General features: G+C 44.9%; 1 protein-coding gene across 1 annotated transcript in view; it reads right to left on the bottom strand.

The window, feature by feature from the left end:
• sntb1 (syntrophin, basic 1) overlaps positions 1 to 19,764 on the bottom strand; it is a 140,963-nt gene that overhangs the window by 13,388 nt on the left and 107,811 nt on the right. Inside the window, 2 exon segments of the mRNA XM_078539857.1 lie at positions 9,663 to 9,805; positions 17,241 to 17,448. Of these exon segments, the coding sequence (XP_078395983.1) occupies positions 9,663 to 9,805; positions 17,241 to 17,448 (351 nt within the window).

The following is a 19,764-nucleotide window of genomic DNA, read 5'->3' on the forward strand; positions in this document are numbered from 1 at the left end:
TTTGAATCCGTTTCAGATGGTTGGTTGAAGTTTTTCTTATTACACAGGGACAGGAGATGACCATTCAGCTCTTTCTACCCGCTCCCTTACGCCAGCTGCCCTTATCCTTCGAGATGGGGGCAGAGGGGTGGGGGTTGGGGCAGTGTCGCAGGTTTGGAAGGTGCTGTCAAAGAAGTGAGTTGCTGCAATGCATCCAGTGGATAACACACGCTGCACACCGATAGCGAAATACAACCGAACTATTTCTGCACCTGCTCTTATTTGTCCAAATGACAATTTTTAGTTCAGGCCAGACATACCTGCACATTTCAAGATTTTATTACAGAGGCAAGATGGAACGAGTGGTGTGCCACAGGGATCAGTGAGGGAGCCTCAACTTTTTACAATTTATATAAATGACTTGGATGAAGGGGCCGAAGGAATGGTGGCTAAATTTGCTGATGACACAAAAATAGGTAGGAAAGTAAATTGTGAAGAGGACGTGAGGAGGATACAAAGTGACATAGTTAGGTTAAGTGAGTGGGCAAAAACCTGGGCAAATGGAGTATAATGTGAGCAAATGTGAAATTGGCAGGGAGAATAAAAAATAAGCTTATTATCTAAATGGTGAGAGATTGCAGGGCTCTGAGGTGCAGAGGGATCTGGGTGTCCTAGTTCATGAATCACAAGAGGTTAGTATGCAGGTACAGCAGGTAATTAGGAGAGCTAATAGAATGTTAGTGTTTATTGTGAGGGGAACTGAATACAAAAGTAGGGAGATAATGCTTCAGTTGTATAGGACACTGGTGAGACCACATTTGGAGTATTGTGTACAGTATGGTCTCCTTATATAAAGAAAGATGTAAATACGTTAGAAGCAGTTCAGAGAAATGGAGAGGATGTTTCTTCTTGTGGGAGAATCTAGAACTAGGGGTCACAGTTTAAAAATAAGGGGTCGCTCATTTAAGACAGAGATGAGGAGAAATTTTTCCTCTCAGAGGGTTGTGAGTCTTTGGAACCCTCTTCCTCAAAAGGCGGTGGAAGCAGAGTCTTTGAATATTTCTAAGGTAGAGCTAGATAGATCCTTGATTAACAAGGGGTGAAAGGTTATTGGGGGTAGGCAGGACATTACAATCAGATCAGCCATGATATTATGGAAAGGCAGAGCAGGCTCAAGGGGCCAAGTGGCCTTCTCCTGCTCCTAGTTTGTATGTTCGTATGGCAAACGCACAACTCAGTGAGTTACTGAGTAATATAAATCAGAAAGATTTAATCCTGGTCCATGCTTAATTGGTGTTTGCCATGACTCAGTGGGTAGTACTCTCAGATGGTTGTGAGTACATGTTCGGCTTCAGAGACCTGAGGACAAGGATCCAGGCTGACACTCCCAGTGTCGGTACTGAGAGTGCTGCACTGTTGGAGGTGCCGTCTTTCAGATGAGATGTTAAACCAAGGCTTTGTCTGCCCTTTCAGGTGGATTGTAAAGGATCCAATGGCACTCTTTTAACGAACAGCTGCTTAGTTTTGCCCGGTAACCTGGCCAATATTTATCCCTCACTCAACATCAAAAGCAGATTATCTGGTCATTTATTGAATTGCTTTTGTGGGAGCTTGCTGTGCACAAATTGGCTGCCACAGCTCCTACGCTTTCAACAGTGACTACACTTCAAAAGTACTTAATTGGTTGTCAAGCGGCTTGAGACATCCTGAGGTTGTGGAAGGCGCTACATAGATGCAAGAATCAGAACTTTGAAATCAAGGCATTGCCAGATGAAGGGCGACTTGGTGCGAGTCAGGATATGGTGGTAGAGTTTTGAATGAGTTTATGGGAGCCTGCACGATGCCCGAGATAGCCAGGAGAGCATTGGAATAGTGAAGGTTGGAGGTAACAAACGAATAGTTGAGGGTTTCAGTTGCAGATGGGCTAGAGAAAGGGCGGGAGATGATGATGTTACTGAGGTCGATAAAGGAAGCAGCACTGTGTTTAGTAGGGCTACATATATATATAAATCACAGACACTGGATTCAGCCAAGATTTCTGGGCGTTCTAATCAAGTTTCAGGCTCTGCCATGCAAATTGACTGGATCGTTGTAGATGTTTTGAATAATAGGCAGCGAAGAGGAGCTGATTATTGACTGCAACTGCATTACGAGCTCAGGGAACTATGTTCTGTGATGGGTTTTATGTGTTATCTTCACTGCTATTGACTATCGGAAATGAATGAACCACTTACGAGTATATTAACAGAATTTAACAGGGAATGAAAACAGTCTGTGGTATTTACAGAACTTCATCGGAACACATTTTTAGTTCAACGTATTATAACTAGCAGATGTGAAGTTCATGACATTGACAGGCTCAAGGCTGTCTTGTATTTAAAGACCAACCAGTTTTGTTTAAGGAAACACAAGATCCTCACATTAACAGGATAAAAAGTTTGTGTCTCTCGTGTAATGAATTTAACTTGGCAAATTCACAGCACCGTCTCTGACAGCGTCCCAGACACTGGGGAGATTGGAAAATTTAAATCCACCAGTCCAGGGATTATGTGACTCGTCGATGGAGTGGTTAGTGTAACATGGGATTTTTTTTTCAATTAATTTCATGGTACAAATTCTGCTAATTTCACAGCCTGAATTGGGCTCGTGTTTAGAAGCTGAACTCACTTCACTCATTGTCACGCATTTCTTGGCAATTAGTATCTGGATCTAAAAAAAATTGACAGGGCAATAGCGTAATAGTGCACTGACTGATCTGCTTAACGCTGAGATCCCTTTATTAATTCTTGCCCATTTCCCATCTTGGTCTATCCTAGGTTGGGCGGGCAACATCCTACCAGAGCTCCGGCAAAGTCTGCTGTTTAATCCAGCCATGGCTCAGGGGGTAGCGTCCTTGCCTCAGAGTCAGAAAGTTGTGGATTCGAGTCCCACTCTAGAGAATTGAGCACAAAAGTCCAGGCTGACATCCAGCGCCGTGCTGAGGAAGCGCTGCACTGTCAGAGGTACTGTCTTTCGGGGGAGACAGTAAACCGAGTCCCCATTTGCGCTCTCAGGTGCGTGTAGAAGATCCCTCAGCAGAAGAGCAGGGCAGTTCTCCCTGATGTCCTGGTATGTCCTCATATCGCTCAGATGAAACAGGTTATCTGGCCATTGTCGCATTGCTGTTTGTGGGAGCTTGCTGTGCACAAATTAGCTGCCATTGCAGCAGTGTCTGCACTTCAGAAGTACCTCATCGACCGTAAAATGATTTGGGATGTCCTCAGGTCATGAAGAGTGCGACTGAAATGTTTTAGTTTTCTTTCTAAATGGTTACACAATCCCCGCCTAATTCCATAAACACACCAATGTCTCAGAAGTCTGGAACTCGCATTCTGTGCCTTGTTTACAGATGGATTTCTTCCCGAGCCTTTGTTTCCCGTTTCTTCATCCTATAATTCCACAGACATGACCTCCATGCCTTGTGTGCTTGAGGTTATTCATCATAACACACACCCTCTGCTTCCTTGCCCATTTTGCTGTTCTTGTGCTGTAATCTTTATAACCTCTCAAGTTTCAGATTTACTGTCTCAGCCACACGCATAACGGGAATCATACTCCGCTCTCCCCTGTTCCTTTGACCCAAGAGCAACACTACAGGAGACTGCATAGAATTTACAGCACAGAAAAAGGCCATTCAGCCCAACTGGTCCATGCTTGTGCCACACGACCTTCCTCCCCCTGTCTTCGTCTTGCCCGATCAACATACCCCTTCTATTCCTCTCTCCCTCGTGTAGTCTAGCTTCCCCTTAAATACATCTATACTTTCTGCCTCAACTACTCCCAGCGGTAGCGAAATTTCAGATTCTCACCACTATTAGGAAATTCAGGTAAAACCTCTTTACCCAACGGGATTTATAAAAGAAAAATACTGTGGATGCTGGGAATCTGCAATAAGAACAGAAAATACTGGAAAATCTCAGCAGGTCTGGCGGCAGCATCTGTGAAGAGAGAAACAGGGTGCGCTGAAGAGTCACACAGACTCGAAACGTTAACACAGTTTCTCACTCCCCAGATACTGCCAGACCTGCTGAGATTTTCCAGCATTTTCTGGATTGATCAGTGACCATCTTATAAGCAGGGGAGGGGGTGGGGTGGGTGAAAGGTTATCGGGGATAGGCAGGAATGTGGAGCTGAGGTTACATTCAGATCAGCCACGATCTTATTGAATGGTGGAACAGGTTCGAGGGGCCGAGTGGCCTCCTCCTGCTCCCAATTCACATGTTTGTACGTAATCTTGATCTGCAGAATCTTCTCAAAGTTTATATTAAATTCCGCTGTTGATTTTGTTCTTATTTTGCAAGTCGGGTCTAACAGGCTTTGACTGTGAAATTTGCCTTAACTGCACTCCTGATGTGTACACAGAGGGAACGAGGTACCTGAGCCTCCCGCCCCAGCAAGAGCTGATACCTTCAGGAGAAGGAGAGAGGCTGGAGCTTGGGGACAGGCAGAGAGGACAAAGGGTTTAAAATCTTTGCTTTGTGCTTATGCTACAGCGCATTGCAAACAAGAGCAAGGCTGACGAGGCGGATTCACATCGATCACTTCGACCCTAGAGGAGCATTCAAAGTTCTGGTGAACTTGCATTGTTCAATAATCTTTTCCGGAATTTAGGAATGAAGACAGCAATACGGAGCAGAGAAGACAACAAGTAACTAACACACTGAGGCACGCAAACAAACCAAGAATGCGGAGAACAGACTCCAAAGTAAATATTACTCAAACTGCTTTGACTTTCCATTCATCTTGTTTGCCATATAAATAGCAATGTGTAAACCCTGCTCTACTTTGTGAAATAACAGCAGGTGTGGGAGGGAGGGGGGGCTGGTGTGTGGGGTAAGAGTTTCAATCCTGAATGTTTCCAAGTGCTTCAGCCTGAAGAGTCAGGTAGCGATTATGTCCAGTTCACTAACAACACATCAAGGTCCAGCATGGTGGGGGCTGGGGAAGGAAAAGAAACCAGGCATTAACCGTTAAAGCTGTTGCTTGTGTTTCAGAGGAAGGGGGTTTTGTGATAATAATGAGCCAGCGACAGAGCTACAATGCGAGGTTGTGGAGATTAGGGTCATGGTGGGGTCACGGGAGAAAGTCACCTGGCAATGATCAACCTTCCATTCAGTTGTCCCAGGAAACCTTTCAAAGAGGAATTTGTGCACAAAGGGCCAATTCCCCGGCACAGAGAGAGCTGGACTTTTCCCCGAGGAGGACGACAGTTTATTCCTTCCTTAGATATCGCAAGCGTGACCCCCACCCCCCGCTACATCCCTCTACAAAGAAGTACCTGTGCTCTTCCCACAGCAATTCCCCTCATTCCATTATGGAATCCAGTCACAATTCCTTTTTATCAGTAGCGTTAAATCAAAGGCCCTAAGGGACTCACAGATCTTTCTTTAGAAACCCTTTCTGCCCTGTCCTGGGTCACTTGGTTCAGGGTCCTATTCCTCTGCCGACTGATACAAGCACCGACTGTACCCTGAGTATCCCAAGGAGGGGGCTACGGTTGGGCTGCCAACCCTCCAGGATTGGCCTGGAGTTTCCAGCAATTGAAGACCAATCTCCAGGACACTGCTGTGCGCAACCCGGGGCGGGGGGGAAATCATCGGGACATTACAAAGGATCATTTTTTATGTCATTTTCTTTGAACATTTCTCTTTACCAGATATAAAAATATTGAAAACTGGAAGACAAAATGGCTGTTTGGTTGCCAGGCATCATCCAATCGGGTAATGAGTCTTTTTGCTTTCCAATTGGGTGTAGGAAGGCCGTGCGACACGAGGATGGATGTGTCGGCCGACTAATGGCTGGAGCGTGGGGGCAAGTCATGTGATGAGACCTCCAGGAATACATTTAATCACATTTGGCAACTTGGATGGGATGTTTCCCAAGTTTGGGATGGGCGTAAAAGAAGTATCAGCGGTATCCCGGCCCAGCAAGGAGCACAAGCGACATGTAACTGTTCCATTCAGGGCCTCCGACATTTTATGTTCCAAAAAGGGGGGGGACTTGATCCCACAACCTTCTAACTCACAGGGGAGGGTGCTAGCCGCTAGCTGACACCCAAGGTCACAGACACAGCGGGATTTCCACGAGGGTCGCATTGAACAGGTCTAAAGATTTTCAGCCCCTTTGCCAACATTTGCTGTTTGTGGTATATATAAACGATTTAGACTTGAATGTAGGAGTGTTGATCAGCAAGTTTGCGGTTGACACGAAAATTGGTGGGGTGGTAAATAGTGAGGAGGGTAGCCTTAGATTACAGGAGGATATAGACGGGCTGGTCAGATGGGCTGATCAGTGGCAAATGGAATTTAATCCGGATAAGTGTGAGGTGATGCACTTGGGCAGGACAAACAAGGCACGGGAATACACGATGAATGGTAGGACCCTGGGAAGTACCGAGGATCAGAGGGACCTTGGTGTACATGTCCACGGGTCCCTTAAGTTAGCGGGACAGGTAGATAAGGTGGTTAAGAAGGCATATGGGATACTTGCCTTTATTAGCCAAGGCATAGAATATAAGAGCAGGGAGGTTATGCTGGAACTGTATAAAACGCTGTTTAGGTCACAGCTAGAGTATTGCGTGCAGTTCTGGAATCCGCACTATAGGAAGGATGTGATTGCACTAGAGAGAGTGCAGAGGAGATTCACCAGGATGTTGCCTGGGCTGGAAAGTTTTAGTTATGAGGAGAGATTGGATAGACTGGGGTTATTTTCCCTGAAGCAGAGGAGATTGAGGGGGGATATGATTGAGGTGTATAAAATTATGAGGGGCATAGATAGGGTAGACAGAAAGTAACTTTTCCCCTTGGTGGAGGGATCAATAACCAGGGGTATAGATTTAAGGTAAGCGGCAGGAGGTTTAGAGGGAATGTGAGGAAGAACTTTTTCACCCAGAGGGTGGTGGGAATCTGGAACTCACTGGCTGAAAGGGTGGTAGAGGCAGAAACCCTCATAACATTTAAGAAGTATTTGGATGTGCACTTGCAATGCCATGGCACACAAGGCCTAGTGCAGGAAAATGGGACTAGAATAGTTAGGTACTTGTTTGACCGGCGCAGACTCGATGGGCCTTTTTCTGTGCTGTAAACCTCTGTGACTCTATGACTTGTTAATTCTCAAATCTCTGACTCAGAGCTGAAATGATGTCTTCCCAGTTACCTGCCCAGCCACAAGGTGGCGCATCCACCTGCTTAAACTGCTAACCCCCATAAACAAATCAAGGCAACCACTCGGACCAATACAGAAAGAATTTGCACTTATGAGAAGCACCTTCAACATCAAAAGAATGCCCTCAGGAGCTGCAACTAAATAAAAAATTCAAGCCAAAGGAAGAGATTTTAACTAGGACAGACAGTCGGATACCGAAGTGGGTTTTAAGAAAGACTTTAAAAGAGGGGAAGGAAGTGGAAAGGTTAAGGGAGGGAATTCTGGAGTTTAGGGCCCAGGCAGCTGATGGTATGGCCACCAATGGTGGAGCGAAGGGAAGGAAGGATGTGCAATGGGCCAGAATCACAAGGTTGGAGAGTTTGGAGGGCTGTTGTGGGATTGAAGGAGGTTATGGAGTTAAGGAGGGGGTCGGTGGGGGGGTGGTGAGACCATGAAGGGTTTTAAACAAAGCGATCAGAATGTTCAAATTTGACTGACTGAACTATCACCCTGTATGTAGTACACATTGCAGCCAGAGTGTGCTGGTGGTTATCTGGAGACTGTCTCTTAATGTCTCCACCACCTGGAAGTTCCCCTCCAAGTCACTCGCCATCCTGACTTGGAAATAATATTGCCGTCCCTTCACTGTCGCTGGGTCAAAATCCTGGAACTCCCTTCCTAACCTACACCACATGGACTGCAGTGGTTCAAGAAGGCAGCTCACCACCACCTTCTCAAGGGGCAATTAGGGATGGGCAATAAAAATACAGGCCTGGCTAATGATGCCCACATTCCGTGAAAAGAATGAAAAATAAATAACTCTGGACAAGGCCCATTGCAGCGATGGTTTGCAGCTTGAAATCAATGTCACAGGGGGGCCACGATTCACGATCACATTAACAAGAACACAATGAATTCACAGGAGTCCTTTATATCAGAGCGATGAATCACAGGGCACAATGCAAACTTCAGATTCGCTTTGATCTAGGATTGAATTTAATCCTTCCACACCTGTTTTTAAAAGGGCTGCAAACGTTCACTAAATATCCAAGTCTGCAGCCTTTCTATCTGGAGGAACAGAATACGAGGGAGTAGATGTCATGTTTCAGCTACACAAAGCCCTGGTTAGACCATGCCTGGAGTTGCTGTGAGCAGTTCAGGACATCACATCTTAGGAAGGATATATCGGCCTTGGAGGCAGTGCTGTGTGGATTTACCAGAATGACACCCGGACCCCAAAGGTTAAATTATGAGGAGGGTGAAACAAACTATTCCCTGAAATTTAGAAAGGTTAAGTGGCGATCTGATTGAAGTTTAAGATATTTAAGGGGAACGGATTGTTTTTCCCAATCTGCCCTATTTCCGCTGGTTGGGGTGTCTGGTTCTAAAACTTTGAGCCAGACCTTTCAGGAGTGAAATCAGGACACACGACGACACACAAAGGGAACACAAGTTTGGAACTCTCTCCCGCAAATGGCAACTGATGATAGGTCAATTGTTAATTTAAATCTGAGATTGATAAAGTTTTGTTAGCCAAAGACATCAAGGATCCATGCGAGTAAATGGTGTTAGGTAACGCATCAGCCATGATCTCACTGAATGGGAGAGAGGCTAAATGGCCTCCTCCTGTTCCTCTGTTCCATATAAAGATGGACAATCCTACATGAGGTGCAGTGAAGAAGGTGGAAATGGCTAGATGTAAAGAAAGTAAGAAATGTTTGTCAAAATCTCTGCAATTCCCGTTTGATTAAACTTATACTGATTTTTAAAAATTTGTTCTTGGGATGTGAGTGTCATTGCTTGGCTAGGCCAACATTTATTGCCCATTCCTAGTTGCCCTTGAGAAGGTGGTGGTGAGCTGCCTTCTTGAACCGCTGCAGTCCATGTGGTGTAGGTACACCCACAGTGCAGTTAGGGAGGATGTTCCAGGATTTTGATCCAGCGACAGTGAAGGAACAGTGATATATTTCCAAGTCAGGATGGTGAGTGGCTTGGAGGGGAAGTACTAGATGGTGGTGTTCCCATGTATCTGCTGCCCTTGTCCTTCTAGATGGTTGAGGTCACGGGTTTAGAAAGTGCTGTTGAAGGAGCCTTGGTGAGTTGCTTCAGAGCATCTTGTAGATGGTACACACACTACTGCCACTGTGGTGGAGGGAGTGAACATTTAAGGGGGTGGATGAGGTGCCAGTCAAGCGGGGCTGCTTTGTCCTGGATGGTGTTGAGCTTCTTGACTGCTGTAGGAGCTGCAATCGTCCAGGCAAGTGGGGAGTATTCCATCACACTCCTGACTTGTGCCTTGTAGATGGTGGACAGGCTTTGGGGAGTCAGGAGGTGAGTTACTTGTCGCAGGATTCCTAGCCTCTGACCTGCTCTTGTAGCCACAGTATTTATATGGCTGATAAACTGAGAAAACTGCTTTATTGCAAAGAAAATGTAGTTTCTCTGGGGAACCTGAAATAAGCGTCTATCATGAAGCAGGAAAGCTTGTGGTCTGTCCTTACCTTGTAGCGAGCAATGGGTAGGTGTGAGCTGGACTGTACCAGGATTCTTTCATGCGAGGCATGCTGGGGTACATCAGCATGTCCTTTTCAGTAAGTACAACCAGAACAGGCCTCCACTGCCGCTTTTCATTCTCTCCCAGCGTCTGCATCAAGGGAGAAATGGAAAGTGTTAAGGAGTTATCAATCTGACCTCCACTCGGACAACAACAACTCGCATTTAAACAGTGCCTTTCACTACCTCAGGGCATCCCAAAGCACATTACTGCCCGTGGAGTACTTTTCAAACTGTAGTCTCACTGTTGCATTGGAACCGGTAAATTGTCCCATTTCGTCAGCCAAAATTTGACAGCTAATGACAGCTAATGGCAAATTCCAGTAGCAATTGTTGCAGTAGCCAATTTGTGCACAGCAAGATTCCACTATGATAATGACTGGATAATTTGTTTTTGTGATGTTGATTGAGGAATAAATATTGGCCAGAAAGTTGTGATAGTAGGAGATTTTAACTTTCCACACATTGACTGGGACTCCCATACTGTAAAAGGGCTGGATGGCTTGGAGTTTGTCAAATATGTTCAGGAAAGTTTTCTAAATCAATATATAGAGGTACCCACGAGAGAGGATGCAATACTTGAGTTCCTATTAGGGAACCAGACAGGTCAGGTGACAGAAGTATGTGTAGGCGAACATTTTGGGTCCAGTGACCACAATGTCATTAGTTTTAAGCTAATTATGGATAAGGATAGGTCTGGTCCTCGAGTTGAGATTCTAAATTGGAGAAAGGTCAATTTTGTGGAAATGAGACAGGATCTAGGAAGAGTGGATTGGGATAAGTTGTTTTCTGGCAAGGATGTGTTCAGTAAGTAGAAGGCATTCAAAGGCGAAATTTTGAGAGTGCAGTTTGCATGTTCCTGTCAGGATTAAAGGCAAAGTTAACAGGCATAGGGAACCTTGGTTTTCAAGGGATATTGGCGATCTGGTTAAGAAGAAGAGAGAGGTGTATAGCAGGTATAGGCAACAAGAAGCAAATGAGGTACTTGTAGAGTATAGAAAATGTAAGAAAATACTAAAGAAGGAAATCAGGAAGGCAAAAAGAAGACATGAGGTTGCTTTGGCAGATAATGTGAAGGTAAACCCGAAGGGTTTCTACAAGTATATTAAGAGTAAAAGGATAGTAAGGGACACAATTGGTCTCCTTGAAGATCAGAGTGGTCATCTATGTGTGAAGCCTCACGAGCTGGGGGAGATCTTAAACAGTTTTTTTGCATCAGTATTTACTCAGGAAACTGGCATAGTGTATAAGGAAGGAACGGAAACAAGCAGTAGTTTCATGGAATATATAGAGATTAAAGAGGAAGAGGTGCTTGCTGCCTTACAGCGAATAAAGGTAGATAAATCCCCCGGGCCTGACATGATATTCCCTCGGACCTTGAGGGAGACTAGTGTAGAAATTGCAGGGGCCCTGGCAGAAATATTTAAAATGTCCTTAGCCACGGGTGAGGTGCCGGAGGATTGGAGGGTAGCTCATGTTGTTCCGTTGTTTAAAAAAGGCTCCAAAAGTAAACCAGGTAATTACAGGCCAGTGAGCCTGACGTCAGTAGTAGGTAAATTATTGGAAGGTGTTCTGAGAGATCGGATATACAATTATTTGGACAGCCAAGGGCTGATTAAGGATAGTCAGCATGGCTTTCTGCGTGGTAGGTCGTGTTTAACGAACCTTGTAGAGTTTTTCGAGGAGGTTACCAAGAAAGTAGATGAAGGAAAGGCTGTGGATGTTGTCTACATGGACTTTAGTAAGGCCTTTGACAAGGTCGCACATGGCAGGTTAGTTCAGATGGTTCAGACACTTGGTATCCATGGAGAGGTTGTAAACTGGATTCGAAATTGGCTTTGTGGGAGAAGACAGAGAGTGGTAGTGGATGATTGCTTCTCAGACTGGAGGTCTGTGACTAGTGGTGTGCCTCAGGGATCTGTGCTGGGACCATTGTTGTTTGTTGTCTATATCAATGATCTGGATGATAATGTGGTAAATTGGATCAGCAAATTTGCTGATGACACTAAGATTGGGGGCGTTGTGGACAGCGAGGAAGGCTTTCAAAGCTTGCAGAGAGATCTGGACCAACTGGAAAAATGGGCCAGAAAATGGCAGATGGAATTTAATGCGGAAAAGTGTGAGGTGTTGCATTTTGGAAGGTCAAACCAAGGTAGGACATACATAGTAAATGGTAGGGCACTGAGGAGTGCGGAGGAACAAAGGGATCTGGGAGCTCAGATACATAATTCCCTGAAAGTGGCGTCACAGGTAGACAGGGTTGTAAAGAAAGCTTTTGGCATACTGGCCTTCATAAATCAAAGTATTGGGTATAGGAGTTGAGATGTTATGGTGAGGTTGTATAAGACATTGGTGAGGCCAACTTTGGAGTATTGTGTGCAGTTCTGGTCACCTACCTACAGGAAGGATATCAGTAAGATTGAAAGAGTGCAGAGAAGATTCACTAGGATGTTGCCGGGTCTTAAGGAGTTGAGTTACAGGGAAAGATTAAACAGGTTATGACTTTATTCCTTGGAGCGTAGAAGAATGAGGGGAGATTTGAAAGAAGTTTACAAAATTATGAGGGGTATAGACAGAGTAAAGGCTCTTTCCACTTAGATTAGGAGAGATAAACACGAGAGGACATGGCTTTAGGGTGAAAGGGGAAAGGTTTAGGGAGAACTTCTTCACTCAGAGAGTGGTGAGAGTGTGGAACGAGCTACCATCTGACGTGGTAAATGCGGGCTCACTCTTAAGTTTTAAGAATAAATTGGATAGATACATGGATGGGAGAGGTCTGGAGGGTTATGGACTAGGTGCAGGTCAATGGGACTAGCGGAATAATATTTCGGCACAGACTAGAAGGGCCGAATGGCCTGTTTTCTGTGCTGTAGTGTTCTATGGTTCTAGGAAGCTGGATACCTGCTCTTCTGTGAAATATTGGCTGTGGGATCCATCTGAGGAGGGCAACAGGCCCTCCGTTTTTTTTTTATTCATTCAAGGGATGTGGGCTTCACTGGCCAGGCCCAGCATCTATTGCCCATGAGAAGGTGGTGGTGACAACTGACTGGCTTGCTCGGCCATCTCAGAGGGCATTTTTAAGAGTCAACCACATTGCTGTGGGTCTGGAGTCACACGTAGGCTCGGCCAGGTAAGGAGGGCAGATTTCGCAGATGGGTTTTTACAGCAATCGACATCATTAGGCTTTTAATTCCAAATTTTTCAAATGTCACCATCTGCTGTGGTGGGAATCGAACCGTGTCCCCAGAGCATTACCCTGGGTCTCTGGGTTACTAGTTCAGCGACAATACCGCTATGCCATCACCTCCCAGCATCTTACCTGAAAGATGGCACACCAGCAATGCAGCGCTCCCTCAGCACTGCACTTCAAACAGTTGTCCCAAAATATTCCAAGCCCCCCTCTAACAAAATTTTAAATATAAGTTAAACAGCTTGCAGAACAATAATCAGGCACCAAGCTGAAAAAAACTTTGGATTTTAATATTCTCCTAATTCCTTGGCGAATGGACAGTTACTAGACAGTTAGTAACTTCCAGCTAACACGGTTCACACGGGCTTTTTTCCAGCATGTCACCCCTGGAGCCGAATTTTAATTACCCTGTCTGCTCTCCAATGCATGCACACAAGCAGAGAGATGCAGAAGTCTTCTATTAAAGACATACACTGTCTCTTCCTTCTAAACTGCGCTCGCTTATAAAGATGGAGGAAGGTGGGGGGGGTGGGGCTGCATTTGGCCATTCAGGAAATTTTGGGGTGTTATCTAGAGCTGTAGCAATTGGGCAGCCTATTTTCTCATGTCCCAATGTCAGGGGTCCACAGAGGTGCGGCAGACGAACACTTGGGTGGAAACGCGAGAACATTTTTTAAATACTCTTTCATGAGATGTGGGCGTCGCTGGCAAGGGCAGTATTTGTTGCCCATCCCTAATTGCCCCTGAACTGAGTGGCTTGCTAGACAGTTAAAATTCGGCCACATTGCTTTGGGTCTGGAGTCACGTGTAGCCAGACCGGGCGAGGAGGGCAGGTTTCCTTCCCTAAAGGGGGAACCAGCTGGGCTTTTACAACAATCGATGATAGTTGCCATGGACTAGCTTTATATTCCAGATTTATTAATTGAATTTAAATTCCACCAGTTGCCGTGGTGGGATTTGAACCCCTGTCCCCAGAGCATTAACCTAAGGCTCTGGATTACTCGTCCAGTGACATTACCACTTGATACTTCAACAGCCTTGCAGACATTTGAGACCATAATATGACCATACACTACAATCAAAGCCCCTCACACCCCGCTTTCATGTGCTCATTCTGTTGCCTAATGAAAAACCACAGAGGAAGGAACTGAGTGAGGGAACCTCAGCTCCAAACCTTAAATCAAAACAATCTCAGAGTAAGGAGCCACCATTGCCTCTCAGAGAGTTCATCATGAGGTGGACTGATCAAGGCTCCATTGAATTAAAGGGCCACACTTCAGAGAGTATGGCTTGTTATTGATGAGTAATTGTGGGAAGACTCTTAAAAGAGACAACTTGGGAAAAAAAAATGTACGCTTAAAATACGCAGATGAAAAATATTGAGCCTTGAAATTGCAAGCTTCTATTCCTGGGCAGCATCCTGCTGGTCGGGAGGTAAGGTTGGAGTTATCGGCACATCAGATTTCTGCATTGCCGATTTTGTGGTGACTGAAAACCAGTATCTGGGAAATCGGAAACAGTGTCCGATCAACTCTCCAGTCTGTTCTCTCTTCACTTGACAGACAAAGACTTTGATCCACAAGCAGATCTCAGGGCTAGCGTTTCCCATTTTTATTTTGAGAGGAAGGAAGCTGTAATGATGTTAGTTTAATTAGAAGCCAACGTTTGCACCGTTCTTGCTGCTTTATACGGAGTGCTTCGGATATAAGAAAGGCTACCATTGGTTAATTACATAACTGGGGAATGAATACCAGTTTGATGAATAATTTTTTTGGTTTACATGTCCTGTGAAGCTTTAATCAGAAGTGATGATGTCATGGCATTAAGGAGGCCAATTGTGACTGTGCCAGCCCTCCGAAAGAGTGTCCAGTTAGTCCCACTCACTTTTTTTTTCCTCTATTGCAGTGCAATATTTTTTTCTTTTTCCAAGTATTTATCCAATTCCCTTTTAAAAGTTCCTATTGAATCTGCTTCCACCACCCTTTTGGGCAGCGCAACAACAACTCGTTGCGTAAAAGAATTCTTATTTCCCATAAATGTAGCTTTGCGCATGCTCCTCCGTGTAAATATTTCCTTCGGACATCAGAGAGTGATAATCATTTTCCAATCAGGATATTTAAAACACAACTCGAGATTTTATCTGATGCTACAGCAACATGCAGCCAACCAAGCAAAAGTTCTTCTACCGAGTTGCTGGCTCTCTCCAGCAACTAGTTATTCAGAGAGGCCAATGAGAACATTTAATTATAGATCAAGGAGCCTGTCCTCTGGAGACAGACAAGAATGCACCGCCAGGATTCTGCTTCGCCAGAATCAATTCATTTGCCCAAGAGGATGAAGATGAGTTAATTGTGTAGTCTTGAAAGAAAAGCTTTATAAAAATCAGCCAGTAACTCTGAGCTTGAAGAAACAACCACAACAATAACCGGGTATTTATCAATCCATTTAAGAATACTGCTTTCTGTTCTGGTGTTTGAGTAAGAAGCCATTCAGGCAGGCTTAAAAGTAAAGAGTGATTCTGCATTTGTAGCGTAGAGTTCAACAGAATCCAACTACCCACTTTGATAAATGGTAGCATTCCCTCCAAAAACAACAGCAACTTAATTCCTCTTTATCCCATGTGGGAGGTCAATGCCCTACAAAATATTATTACAAACTGCCTATGTGCACTATTTCCAGCCACTCCATTGTGGCTAGCTGCTACCTCGCTTTCACTTTTCTTTTGAGGCAAGTCAAAGTGTACGATAAATAACAAAAACAGAAACAAAAATACCTGGAAAAACTCAGCAGGTCTGACAGCATCTGCGGAGAGGAACACAGTTGACGTTTCGAGTCCGTATGACTCTTCAACAGAACGATAAATAATGTACAATAAATAATACTGCAGTGACCCTCCAAAGTACTAAATGTTCCTAATACCGCAAGTAACATTTGTCCAAAGCTCATGGGGCCATAATGTACAATCGTCACTAATAAACCTTACAAAGGCTGCGGAGAATGTGGAACTCGCTCCCGCAGGGAGTTATCTTTCAAAAGGCTCCCACAAATAGTGTAGATGCATTTAAGTGGAAGTTGGATAGGTATCGCTTTGGAGGCTGCATATAACAGACAGGATGTTAAAGGGCTGGATTTCTGTGTTGTGTGGGGCTTGATTCTGGGATTCCGGGTCCCATTCCTGGCATTCCCAATTTTTGCTAGCACAGGAGAAGGGTCTGCACCCTGCATTCCAGACCTGGATGGATCCATTGTTTGGCTTGTGGGGTAGACATCTCCTAGCCCCCCTCCGCAATCTTTGTGGGGTTGGGCCAGCTTCTCAAGGACTCGTGGCTCATGGCCTCTCAGAAGGGTCATGAACTGTAAGTCTGGATGAGGGAATCTTTTGAAAGTTAAGTTCAGATGGTCTTGCCCATGTACACACGGCAGCTCTGAAGAGTGATATTCACCTTGAAACATTAACTCTGTGTCTCTCTCTCTCTCTCCACAGACATTGCCAGACCCGCTGAGTACTTCCAGCACTTTCTGTTTTTATTTCAGATTTCCAGCAGCAACAGTATTTTGCTTTAATTATATTGTGTTTATATAACGCTGCACCTTTATCATAGTAAATTGTCCCTGGGCACTTCACAAAAGAAATCAGGTAAAATTGGACACCTGAGCTGTAAAACATTCTGGGAGGTCCTAAGGATGTAGTTCTGAGTTGTCGTCTCTGTTGTGATGTAGGGAAATGCAGTAGCCAGTTTGTGCACAGGAAGATCCCTCCAATCGCAACATGATAATGACCAGATAACCTGTTTTTGTGATATAGATTGAGGGATAAATATTGACCAGGACATCAGGAAAGCCCCTCTACTCCTCTTCAAAATAGTGGCCCCGGGGATCATTTACATCCGCCTGAGAGCATTAGCGTCCCACCTGTGAGCTGGCAATGACTACCAATGACATCACGCCTCACTGTGGACCAATCAGCAACTTCCTGGAGGCACTCTACTCCTTGAGCATTTACAAAAGTACACTCCCTCCAATCGAATATTGTTACTGACAAAAAAACGTATCAATATTTTCGCGGGAAGGATTAATCAAAATGTGCATTTTAGAAAATGACGGTAAACTGGCAAACTCTGTTCATACAGCTCCTAAAATAATCTAACAGCTACTGTATCAGAAGGGATCACCATTCAGGAAGCTGCACATACTGTATCATAGTTTCTGGTAACCTCTAGTAACCTCTGGAGTATTTTCACAGTAAACCCTGATTCTCGAAACAACACTTGCACTCCTCCAGACCCCACGGCAAAGCACAAAAGGATAGAAGAAACATTCCCCCCCCCAATCTTACCTTTTCTGCTAGCCAGCCTATGTGTCGAATCTCTCGACACCCAGCTATTCCTGTTCTTCCCAGTTGATCTTTGACTTCTCCTATGACCTTGGCCGTCAGGTTGTTGGCGTTGGCCTGAATGGTACTGAACCAGGCTTGGGCAGTGCTGGGGTCCTTACACCTCAGGACCACTGTGTATTTGCAGTCAGGGGAATGCAGCTCAAACTGTCTAAAGGAAACAGAAATTAAAACAATGAAGCTGGATCACCGTTAACGATTTAGCAAATCCTTCGCTGTTTCAAGCAATAGTGGGCCCGATCCTCTCACTGTGTTCATGCGTATAGGATCCTGGGTACAGCACATTAGGCAGGTCTGTAATGGAGACACCTCAACTGCCACCCTGTTCAATATTCATAGGAAGATGGGAACAGGAGGAGGCCATTCAGCCCCTCCAGTCTGTTCTGCCATTCAATGAGATTACGGGTTGATCTGCCACCCAGCTCTATGTCTTTGCCCCATAGCCTTTAATACCTTTAGTTAACATAAATCTATCAATCTCAAGATTTAAAAGGAACAATTGATCTAATGTTAATCGTTATTTGCGGAGGAGAGTTCCAAACTTGCATCACCCTGATCCTTTACAGCCAATCACAGTGAGGGGGAAATTTGCCCTGATCAAGGGAGGTTTTGCCTTTTATTTTTAAAATCCATTCATGGGATGTGGACATCGTTGGCAAGGGCAGATTTATTGCCCATTCCTAATTGCCCTTGAGAAGGCGGTGGTGAGTCGCCTTCATGAGCCGCTGCAGTCCCTGTGGTGTAGGTACACCCACAGTGCTGTTAGGGAGGGCGTTCCAGGATTTTGACCCAGCGACAGTGAAGGAACGATGACATATTTCCAATTCAGGATGGTGTGTGTGTGGTTTGGAGGGGAACTTCCAGGTGGCGGTGTTCCCATGTGTCTGTTGCCCTTGTCCTTCTAGGTGGTAGAAGTCGCAGATTTGGAAGGTGATTTTGGGGGCCCCTGTGCTGAAGATACATTCAGTGCCCCTTGCACTGTACCAGGCATATCGACAAGTTGCAGAAACACAAGCAATTGGCCTTGCCCTTGCATGGCAGCCTCTGCGGTGCAGTGCGACAGGTAAGAGAGGGACAGTGAAGCGTGCAACCAAGTCTGGGGGCTTCCCCGCATGGACAACACAATTTGCAGATTCTCAGCGACCATTTCCCTCCTTCAGGCCCTGATTGCTCTCTCAGGTGGATGTGAACGATCCTGTGGCACTACTTTGATGTACAGCAGGGGAGCTCTTCCCAGTTTCCTGGTCAATATTTATCCCTCAATCAACATCACAAAAAAACAGGTTCTTTAGTCATGGTCACATTGCTGTTTGTGGGATCTTGCTGTGTGCAAAGCAGCTATTGAGTTTCCTACATCACAACAGTGACTACACTTCAAAAGTACTTCATTGGCTGTAACGCACTTTGGGATGTCCTGAGATTATGAAAGGTGCTATATAAATGCGGGCTCTTTCTTTACCAATCCTCTCCTTCTTAGGCAGTCCCTCGAGGTGAAGGATGACTTGCTACTGCTCATTTCTCAGTACTGCACTGGGAGTGTCAGCCTAGATTTTCATCGCTAGGCCCTGGAGTGGGTCTTGCACAACCTTCTGACTCAGGGACAAGAGTGCTACTCACTGAATCACACATAAAATCTGTCAAAACAGTATAGAATAGACATGTACCTCGTATTCGGCACATGTATTAACAGCCACAGATTGTCAATAGCTATACAATGGGGGATGCAAAGCCCATCTGAAATGAAACTGCAGTTCAAAGTCAAACTGAAACAATCGGGACTGAAGACACACCACTATAAATAAGATGGGAAGAATATTGCGAAATGATTCATAGGAGGACCCAATTAGGAAAGTTCTGTTCTGTTGCAAGAGTCTTGTGTGTGGTGCTAGTGATATTTCTAGAGAGAGAGCCTAGAATACACAGACATTGTGTACAATTCTGAAATCCTGTGCCACATTATTCATGGGCAAACAACAGCTTCTTGAGTATGTCTGATGAAAAGAAACTGCTTAAAAAGTGAGCAGGCTTATATCAGGCTTACTGTTAAGTTGCAAAACTCAAGGTATATGAACAGAAAATGCTGGAAAAACTCAGCGGGTCTGTTAGCCTCTGTAGAGAAGGAAACAGAGTTAACATTTCGAGTCCGTGTGACCGTTCTTCAGAGCTCTGAAGAAGCTCCGCAGTATTTTGCTTTTATCAAGGTACATGAAGCCTGGATTAGATTAATAATACTGTAAATAGTTAGCAAGATCAGACAGCATTCTGAGGAGAAAGAAAGAGAGCTAATGTTTCAGGTCATGACGTTTCATCGGTTCTGGTAAAAGCTTATCAACATGAAACATGTTCCTCTCTTCACTGGTGCTGCCAGACCTGCTGAGTATTTCCAGCACTTTGATTACCAAGTACAGTAATATTCATGCAAACATATCGTGGATGTTGGAAATCTGAAATAAAAACAAAATATGAA

Source organism: Cetorhinus maximus, chromosome 4 (genome assembly GCF_964194155.1).
Source record: "Cetorhinus maximus chromosome 4, sCetMax3.hap1.1, whole genome shotgun sequence".
Lineage (NCBI taxonomy): Eukaryota > Metazoa > Chordata > Chondrichthyes > Lamniformes > Cetorhinidae > Cetorhinus > Cetorhinus maximus.